The 9,693-nt window shown below is 37.4% G+C and overlaps 1 protein-coding gene across 5 annotated transcripts in view; it reads left to right on the forward strand.

Moving 5' to 3' along the window:
• KLHL5 (kelch like family member 5) overlaps positions 1 to 9,693 on the forward strand; it is a 67,904-nt gene that overhangs the window by 48,279 nt on the left and 9,932 nt on the right. For all 5 annotated transcript variants that reach the window (XM_017883774.1, XM_017883775.1, XM_017883778.1 and 2 more), the window contains 2 exons: positions 984 to 1,208; positions 5,281 to 5,443. In XM_017883774.1, the coding sequence (XP_017739263.1) occupies positions 984 to 1,208; positions 5,281 to 5,443 (388 nt within the window). The remainder of the gene's footprint in view (positions 1 to 983; positions 1,209 to 5,280; positions 5,444 to 9,693) is intronic.

A 9,693-nucleotide genomic window follows, 5' to 3' on the forward strand; every position in this document is an offset into this window, starting at 1 on the left:
TTAGAGGGTTTTTTTTTTTTTTAAACATCCGTTCATCTTAACTCATAAAGAGAACAAAGGAGTCCTGGAATCTTCCAATTCTTAAAAAAAAAAGGAAGGAAAACATAGATGCCTTCAGGCAGCAACCTCCTGAACTCCTTACCCTCACAGTTTCCAAAGTACCTGATCTGTACTTACCCTGTCCTTGCTTATTGCAGTAGAATATGTTCCCCTCCTCCTGTGAAAGCCAGCTCTTCTGCCTGTGCCCTGGGTACTGTGCTTTCCTGCCTCCCCACGAACCATAATGAACATGGTTCCTTATGTTCATTCTGATCCCTTTCATCTCCTGTATTTTTAGCTGCTTTCCTCTCAACCAGATCCTTTTCATTCACATTTAAGCAAACTCTGAGTTTTCAAATTTTAAAAGCAAAACAAAACCTTCCTCAACTCTTCTAGTAATTTCTACCTTTCCTTACTTTGATAGCCAGACTTCTCAGAAGAATCTTCTATGCTCACTGTCTGTGTTTCCTCACCTCCCAGTCACGTCTCAACCACTCAATAAGGAACCTCCCTCTGAAGTCATCAATGACCTCCATGTAGCTAAATCCAATAATACTTCTTAGTCTTCATCTTATTTGATCCTTTCAGTGGGATACTGTATAGCAGACCTACTGCTATAAACTTTCTTCCTTTGGCTTCCATGACACTTAACTGAGCCTCTGCTTTTTTTCCCTCCACTTCTGGGTGTTGTTTCTCACCCTCCTTTGACAGATAATCCTTGTCCATTTGACCTTTTCTTACTGGGCCCTGTGTGTGCCCTGGAGAATAGTAAGAGTCGAGGACACAGAGTTAGGCAGAGGCTAGATCATGCAGGACCTTCATGAAATATAATAAAATTATTATTCTCAATGCTAATAAGATTATATTTTTGTATCTGTAATTTCATAAAATTACCAATTACGGTATAATTTTTATTTATATAACTTCTGTATATTACTATGAAGGAGCAACAAGCATTGAAAAGTATGATCTCCGTACAAATATGTGGACTCCAGTAGCAAATATGAATGGGAGGAGACTACAGTTCGGTGTTGCAGTGCTAGATGACAAACTGTATGTGGTTGGAGGAAGAGATGGACTGAAGACTTTGAATACTGTAGAGTGCTACAACCCCAAAACAAAAACTTGGAGTGTGATGCCACCTATGTCCACACATAGACATGGCCTTGGTAAGTATAACTGTGCAGATTCACTCAAAATATCAATAGCTCCCACAGCACATTTACATTCTGTACTAGGCAGAAGACCCGTGCTGTACTAGGCAGAAGACCCGTGTGGCAGCCACTGCATCAGCAGCAGTCACCAAGCATTCCTCACATGCTGCAATAAAGAACTTGATAGGTCATCATAAAAGATGAGGCCGGATGCAGTGGCTCACGCCTATAATCCCGGCAATTTGGGAGGCCAAAGCAGGAGGATTGCTTGAGCCTAGGAGTTCAAGACCGTCCTGGGCAACTTAGGAAAAAACAATCTCTACAAAAAATTTAAAAATTAGCTGGGAAAAAATTTTTTAATTAAAAAATTAGGTGGCTTGGGCCTGTAGTCCCAGCTACTCAGGAGGCTGAGGAGGGAGAATCATTTAAGCCTGGGAGGTCAAGGCTGCAGTGAGCTGTGATCGTGCACTCCAGCCTGGGCAACAAATCTATCTCAAAAAAAAAAAAAAAAAAAAAAAAAAAGATCAATACCAGTGAAGGTATGGTTGAGTTTAGATAGTATGGTTTATACAATACTCAGTTTTATTAATACTGACCACCAGAGCAGAGGCTTCCACTAAATAACAGTAGACAGTAATGAAAACTCTCTAGGGATGAAGATTGAAATGGGTATGGTGGTGGATACAGTAAGAGATCAAACAGACATAGATTTCCACTAGTTGTAATTAGTTCTCAATGCAAGATCATCTTAAGTTTGAAGTTTGATAAGGAAATAAAACCAGAGGGTTAAGGCAAAGACAGACAGAAGGAGCTTAAAATTAACTATATGAAATTTAACAAAGTAAACTTGTAAAACATGACTCTTGAGTCCATAAAATCAACTATTATATAGGCACAGACTGGGAAAATGTGAGTTGAGCATGAATGAGACTTAGAAATTTGGGTTGACCATAAAATCCAGGGTAGAATGAGTCAACTGCGTGCTTCCCCTCCCCTACCATGGGGAAGAAAATGTAATTCTAACATAGGCTAAATCCTTATGGATATAGTAGATATAATGTGATTGCTCATAGTCCAGCTGTTCTGTGCAAATGACACTGTGCATTGAATACTGTCAGTAGTTCTAGGTGCCATACAGAAGACTTTACTGAACTGCAGCAAGTTGAAAGGAAAATGATCACATAGCTCAAAACTGTCTTCTTTAAGCCCTAATTTAAAAGTTTTGTGTCATTCAACACAGCAATGTTCTTACTAAATTACCTTATAATTAAATAACTGTTACAAATTTGAACCTATAAAGTAAACTTTTTTTTTTTTTGGAGACAGAGACTCGTTCTGTTGCCAGGCTGAAGTGCAGTGGTGCAATTTCGGCTCACTGCAACTTCTGCCTCCTGGGTTCAAGTGATTTCCCTGCCTCAGCCTCCCTAGTAGTTGGGACTACAGGCGCATGCCCCCATGCCCAGTTCATTTTTGTATTTCCACCAGTAGAGACGGGTTTCACCATGTTGGCCAGAATGGTCTCAATCTCTTGACCTCTTAATCCACCCACCTTGGCCTCCCAAAGTACTGGGATTACAGGCGTGAGCCACCACACCTGGCCTAAAATAATCTTTTATTTAAGAAACATTCCTTTTATCTCTTCATATGTGGGAATTTTATGGACATTTCATTCAAAAAAAGAGTTCTGCTAATTTTTTTTTTTTTTTTTTTGAGACAGGTTCTTGCTCTGTCACCTAGGCTGGAATGCAGTGGTACCTTTTTGGCTCACTGCAACCTCTTCCTCCTGGGCTTAAGCAGTCCTCCCACCTCAGCCTGTCTAGTAGCTGGAACTACAGGCATGCACTATCACACCTGGCTAATTTTTGTATTTTTGGTGGAGACAGGGTTTCACCATGTTGCCCAGGCTGGTCTGGAACTCCTGGGCTGAAGCAGTCTGCCTGCCTCAGCCTCTGAAAGTGCTAGAATTACACTTGTGAGCTACCACACCAGGCTTAAAATTTCTTTTCAAAGCCATTTTTTAATGGGTTGAATTAGGTGAACCCCTTTTCTGCCCCCTTTGACATATTACGCATTTTACATATATACATATATACATGTATATATGTAAAATTAGAGATATACATGTATCATAAACATGTATATACAGTATGTGTATATATTACACATGTATATTTTGATATGTGTATATTTTTGTTTATACATATATACACATAAAATGTGTATATGCACATATAAGCATATAAATAACATGTATGAATATTTATATACACATATATGTGTGTATATATGTGTACACACACACACACATATAAAATCTCCAAAAGCTGGTACTGGTGGGGTACAATATGTAATAAATGAGTGGAATAATATGTTGATTTGGGTCATGCATGAATGATGAGTATTTTTCTTATCTGGCTGTGATTTCACAAATTAAAATATATCTGTAATACAGGGGTTCTTTTGGCCCCCAGGTGAGACATTTTATCTTACCTGGCCATGATCATGTCTCACCTCTTCTCAAATCCCTCTACCTTAAAGCCATCTGAAAGCCATCATGGAGACCGTTCTCCATCTCATTCAGAATAAGATCCAAAGTCCTTACAAGAGATAAGATCAGAGTCCTTATCTGCAGTCTCTGACTGCCCTGCATGATCTGGCTCTACACTCTCCCTCATCTCTTATATTTTCCCCCTCACTCACCCTGCCTAGCCAGACTGGCCACCTTGTTGTCCCTCAGACACAGTGAGCATACCTCAGGACCTTTGCACGTGCCATTTCCTCTACTTCACCTTCTCTTTCCCCAGCTATCTCCAAATCTGGTTTCCCAACTTCATTCACATTCTTGCTTAAATGTTACCTTACCAGAAAGGTCTCCCCTGACCCTCTCTATCCTTTTACTCTGCACCACTTTTTAAATTAGCAATTGTTATTAACTAAAATATATTTTATGTCTGTTTCCTGACTATAAGATTTATGAGGGCACAGCCCTTACCTGTTACATTCTATTGAGTGCCCGGTACTTAGTAGACATGCAGAAGATATTTGTTGAATAAATTAACAAATGAATCTAGCTCAGCTCCCTGCTGATGAATCATACCAATAGATCATGGTATCAAATCTAACTATAGTAAAATCTCATGAATTTGAATTAATAGGGGAGAAGGTATAAAAATACTTTTCCAAATATATCTTAAATCCAAATTGTTGAAAAATGTTTTAAATAGTAGCAGTGTATGCATCTGGTGCAGTTTTAAAATAATTTTCCACCATTGTACCTAAAAATATTGCTTCTAAAATTTTTAATTTTTTTTAGAGACAGGGTCTCACTCTGTCATCCAGGCTAGAGGTGTGATCATAGCTTAGTGCATCCTGAAACTCCTGAGTTCAGGGGATCCTTCACCTTAGCTAGGACTATAGATAATGCCACCATGCTTGGCTAATTTTAACAAAAAAATTTCATAGAGATGGCAGCCTTCCTGTGTTGCCCAGGCTAATCTCACAGAGATCCTTCCACCTTGGCCTCTCAGAGCTCTGGGATTACAGGCTTGAGCCACCTCGCCCAGCCTCTAGAACTTTTTTTTTTGAGACAGAGTCTCACTCTGTTGCCCAGACTGGAGTGCAGTGGCGCGATCTTGGCTCACTGCAACCTCCGCCCCCAGGGCTCAAGCAGTCCTCCTGCCTCAGCCTCTCAAGTAGCTGGGATTACAGGCACCTGCCACCATGCCCAGCTAATATTTGTATTTTTAGTAGAGAAGGGATTTCGCCATACTGGCCAGGCCGGTCTCAAACTCCTGACCTCAAGTGGTCCTCCCACCTTGGACTCCCAAACCACTGAGATTACAGGCATGAGTTACCGCGCCCAGCCAATCTCTAGAACTTTTAAGACCAGAACGCCCATGCTATTTCAACCCCCCACCCACCCACCCACCCACCGACCTACTAAGAACACTGAGGACACATGTCTACATCATAAATGTTTACTCAGTTCCATTTGTATGTTTAAGGCTTATTGTACTTATACTTCAATTAAAATGTGATTTTTAAGACGGCAGCCAACCTGAAGTCGTTGTTTCCTGTCTCCTCATAGGTGTGGCTGTACTAGAAGGTCCCATGTATGCTGTAGGAGGACATGATGGCTGGAGCTATCTGAACACAGTAGAAAGATGGGACCCTCAGGCTCGCCAGTGGAATTTTGTTGCCACTATGTCTACCCCCAGGAGTACAGTAGGTGTGGCAGTACTAAGTGGAAAGTAAGGAAATATTTAAAGTTCTATTTAAAATGCAATACACCAAATTTATTAAGCTATATCATTTCTAATTTAAAGATATACATAAATACAGTGATTTGAAGAGACTTTTAAGACAATGTCTCTTTCTGTAATAGTTGTAAATATAAACAGTTGATTGTTAAGCTAGGCTTTCATTTTAATATGCAGATACTGTACATTTCTAGTTATCATTTTGAGTGAAGACATTTTATATTAACGTTCAATATTAATAAGTTGTACTGTAAAAATCTGGTATATCTATATTAAAATATTTTATTTAATATACTTTAAAAGTATATTATCTGTATTATGTTTAAAAGCATATATGGTCTTTTAAAAGTAGTGTAGTCTCTCTCAGTATTTATCTAAAAATTCCTTCCATCATTTCTACTGATTTATCTTGACTTTCACCTCTTTTCTTTCTTATCTTGGAAAACTGGTGAAAACTAGAATGGATTTATAAAGAGGTGCTCTCTTGCTTCTTGTCTGCTCTGAATAAATAAATATAGGTAGAGCCATCACTAATAGCTCTGTTACTCGGAAAGTAAATATGTGTCTTTTTTCCGTCCTTTCTTCTTCCATAAAATGAAGCCGTCTGTAGTTGTTAAAGAAAAGTTATTTGTAGGGTACCTTTTGCTCATTTAGAATGCTTTATCATTGTTTCCAGAAAAATCAATGGATCAAGGTTAAAATAGAATTAAAATTATTTATAGAATTTTGTTATTGATTATTATAAGAAAATGAAAATTAGTGAAATGTTTTATATTTTAGGACCTAAGATCTTGTTTCTTCAGGACCCATCAGTTATGTTCTACTTTTTGATACTTTTTTTAAGCACTATTACATGTGATAAGATGGATAAATGGAAATCACTTTTGAGATGTTTTTGATCTCCATGCCCCTCCCCTCATATATTTTAGCTAAAGAAATAACTTCAAAATTCATCACTACATATCTTTCTAAACTCTTTGATAAGAGTCAGCCATTAAATAATCTAGTAAATGAGAGAAAAAGAAAATGAAACAGTATCTTCTCGGTTTTGACCCTTTGATTTAAACCTTTGGGATTGATTCATTGGATTAATTTTTGTTCAGCAGCATATTTCTTAGCCTTTATTTCTAATAGAGGACAAAACAATAATTGCCTTCTCTGAAACCTGATTTCCGGACCTACAGTAGCTTAGCTTTCTAGGCATAGAAACATCTTACTTTCTTACCTTTTCTTGCCCTCTAATGAGAAATATTTCAATCCTTAACCCACCTAAAGTACAGTTAATTGAATATAATTCAGAGACAACCTAATTAATCATATCAGAAGGTAAGGATCTCTAATCTACTAACTATTAAGAAATTTGATTTTGAAAGTATAGTATAAAGAATCTGGAATAAGTAGAAAGTATGCGGTTGGTTGAAAAACACTAACGATGCATCTTATCATTGCTTTGTGGTTTAGAACAAATCATTTCTCTGTGCCTCAATTTTTTTATTCTGTAAAATGAAGAGCTTTGATTTTTGTGGTTTTTGTTATTTTAACTTATTACTTATTTTTTTATTTATTTTGAGAGAGAGTCTCACTTTGTCTCCCAGGCTGGAGTACAGTGGCACGATCTCAGCACACTACAGCCTCTTCCACCTCCCAGGTTCAAGCGATTCTCCTGCCTCAGCCTCCCAAGTAGCTAGGACTACAGATGTGTACCACCACATCCAGCTAATTTTGGTATTTTTGATAGAGACGGGGTTTCGCCATGTTGACCAGGCTGGTCTCGAACTCCTGACCTCAGGTGATCCACCCACCTTGGCTTCCCAAAGTGCTAGGATTACAGGCATGAGCCACTGCACCTGGCCTATTTTAACTTATTTATAATTTCTTTCTCTTTTCTTTTTTTTTTTTTTTTTTGGTCGGGGGTGGTGGGGGAGTAGACAGAGTCTCGCTCTATCTCCCAGGCTAGAGGGCAGTGGGCAATCTCAGCTCCTTCTGGGTTCCAGTGATTCTTCTGGCTCAGCCTCCCAAGTATCTGGGATTATAGGCACCCGCCACCATTCCCAGCTAATTTTTATATTCTTGACAGGGTTTCACCATGTCAGCCAGGCTGGTCTCGAACTCCTGACCTCAAGTGATCAGCCCACCTTGTCCTCCCAAATCTTAAAATTTTTAAGGTGTTAACATTTTTCTTCCTACCATGTTTGACAGAAAGAAACCTTATTTAGACTTCCAGTTGCTCAGGCTACCTTTAAGCCACTGGCTGGCAAATATTTTTAGCAGTTAAATCTCTTTCAAATGAAATCTTAAAAATACCTCAATATTTAAAAGGCAAATGGAAGTTCAAGTTTATTTTAAGCTTACTTAAAATGTATCACAAGTTCAAGCTTATATTTACTTATTATAAAAATCTGTGAAGAAGAGTAAGTGCTGAAGAACAGAAGAATAAATTTTAAAGAACACTCAGCTTATGTCTGTGTCTTGTCTTGATTGTCTAATATGAGGAAAATCTTGATTCACAGATAAGAGGCTGAAATGGTAACAGTTATTTTAACTACTAGAGTAATTTAATTGGAATTTCAGGAAATTCTTCAGTTAAATTGCCCAAACGGTTTGAAAGTAGTAATAAATCTTTTTTCTAAGTTGAATCTCAAACAGTATCTGCCAACTACTTGCATTCCTTTTACTTTTGAGACAGGGTCTAGCTCTGTTGCCCAGGCTGGAGTGCAGTGACACGATCACAGCTCACTGCAGCTTCAACCTCCCTCCCAGGCTCAAGCTATCCTCACACCTCAGCCTTCTGAGTAGCTGGGACTACAGGCGTGCACCACCATGCCTGGCTAATTTCAAAAAATGATATTTTGTGGAGATGGGATCTCACTGTGCTGCCCGGGTTGGTCTCAAATACCTGGGCCCAAGTAATTCTTCCCATCCTGGCCTCCCAATGTGCTGGGATTACAGGTGTGAGCCACCATGCCCAGCCTACTTGCATTCTTCATCATAATTTTAAAAATCAGGCAAGACCTAAATCTTATTATTAAGTATATATAGGTTGTACAATACTTTCACAAGTTGACATAATATTTCTCTTTTTATTATAATAGACACTAGCATGGAGAAGAGAGATGAGTTCTGAGTCTTACATGACATTTAATTGAGCCAGGTGATATTTTGAAAATTAAAATAATTTTAAAATTTGAAATTCAAATGAACCATTTTTTAGACTCCCTCAATTTCTTCATAGAATCCTATTCTTAGAACACAGTTTGAAAATCATTGCTTGAGATAATGATTATTTAGCAACTGTTACCAGTTGATTTTAACCCTTAATATTAGCTGAATATAAACATTGTACACTTAAGATCTCCTCTAAGTGCTATTTTCTACAAGAACACAGAGACAATTAATTTTTCTCTGTAAATGTTTACACCATGATTATCATGTACTAGGCAGTGTTCAAAGTACTTTAAATTTAATTATCAAGAATCCTATGAGGCAGGGTTTATAGATGATGAAATTTAGATGCAGGTTAAATAACTTGTCCATAGTCACAACTAGTAAGTGGTAGAACCAGAATTGTCTGGTTCCAGAGTTCATGCTTTTAATCATTGTACTGTACCATTCTTTACAATTAAGACCCACGAGTCCACTGTTCAAGAGGGTAAGAGGCTTTAAAGCCTATTGTGTGTGGGTATGTGTGGGTGTGCACACGTGTGCACACACATATGCATGTGTGAATTATTTTAAATTACTGATCCTCCCTAATTGTTGAAGGCTTCTTATGTTCTGTGATCCATATTTAGATAAGATAAGAATAATATTAAGAACTAGAACATAAACAAGTTAGTAATAGATAAAAGTTTTTAACAGATAAAAGTTTTAAGATAAATTTTAATGTTTCAAATAAATTTCAATTTCAATACTATTAATATAGTTTAAGTTTAGAACAAGATATTGCTACAACCATATGTTGCTGTTTAAGATATGGTCATCTTATTATTTAAGAAACAGTTTCAGTGACATAGTGGCATACCTTAATTAGGAAATCCGTGGTTAAATATGTAGATTTACCTAAATATAAATACCTAGAGTTTTAATTGGCAGAAATTTGGGATAATTAAAATATTATTTCTTGAGAAATGATAAAAACAGTTAAGTATTAACTAACATTTGTAAATTCAAAATGTATAATCTTTTGATGAGCAACAAAGTAAATTTACTCTTTTAAAAAACTAGTAGAAAAAATATTTATA

This window comes from Rhinopithecus bieti, unplaced genomic scaffold (assembly GCF_001698545.2).
Source record: "Rhinopithecus bieti isolate Rb0 unplaced genomic scaffold, ASM169854v2 scaffold_13349, whole genome shotgun sequence".
NCBI lineage: Eukaryota > Metazoa > Chordata > Mammalia > Primates > Cercopithecidae > Rhinopithecus > Rhinopithecus bieti.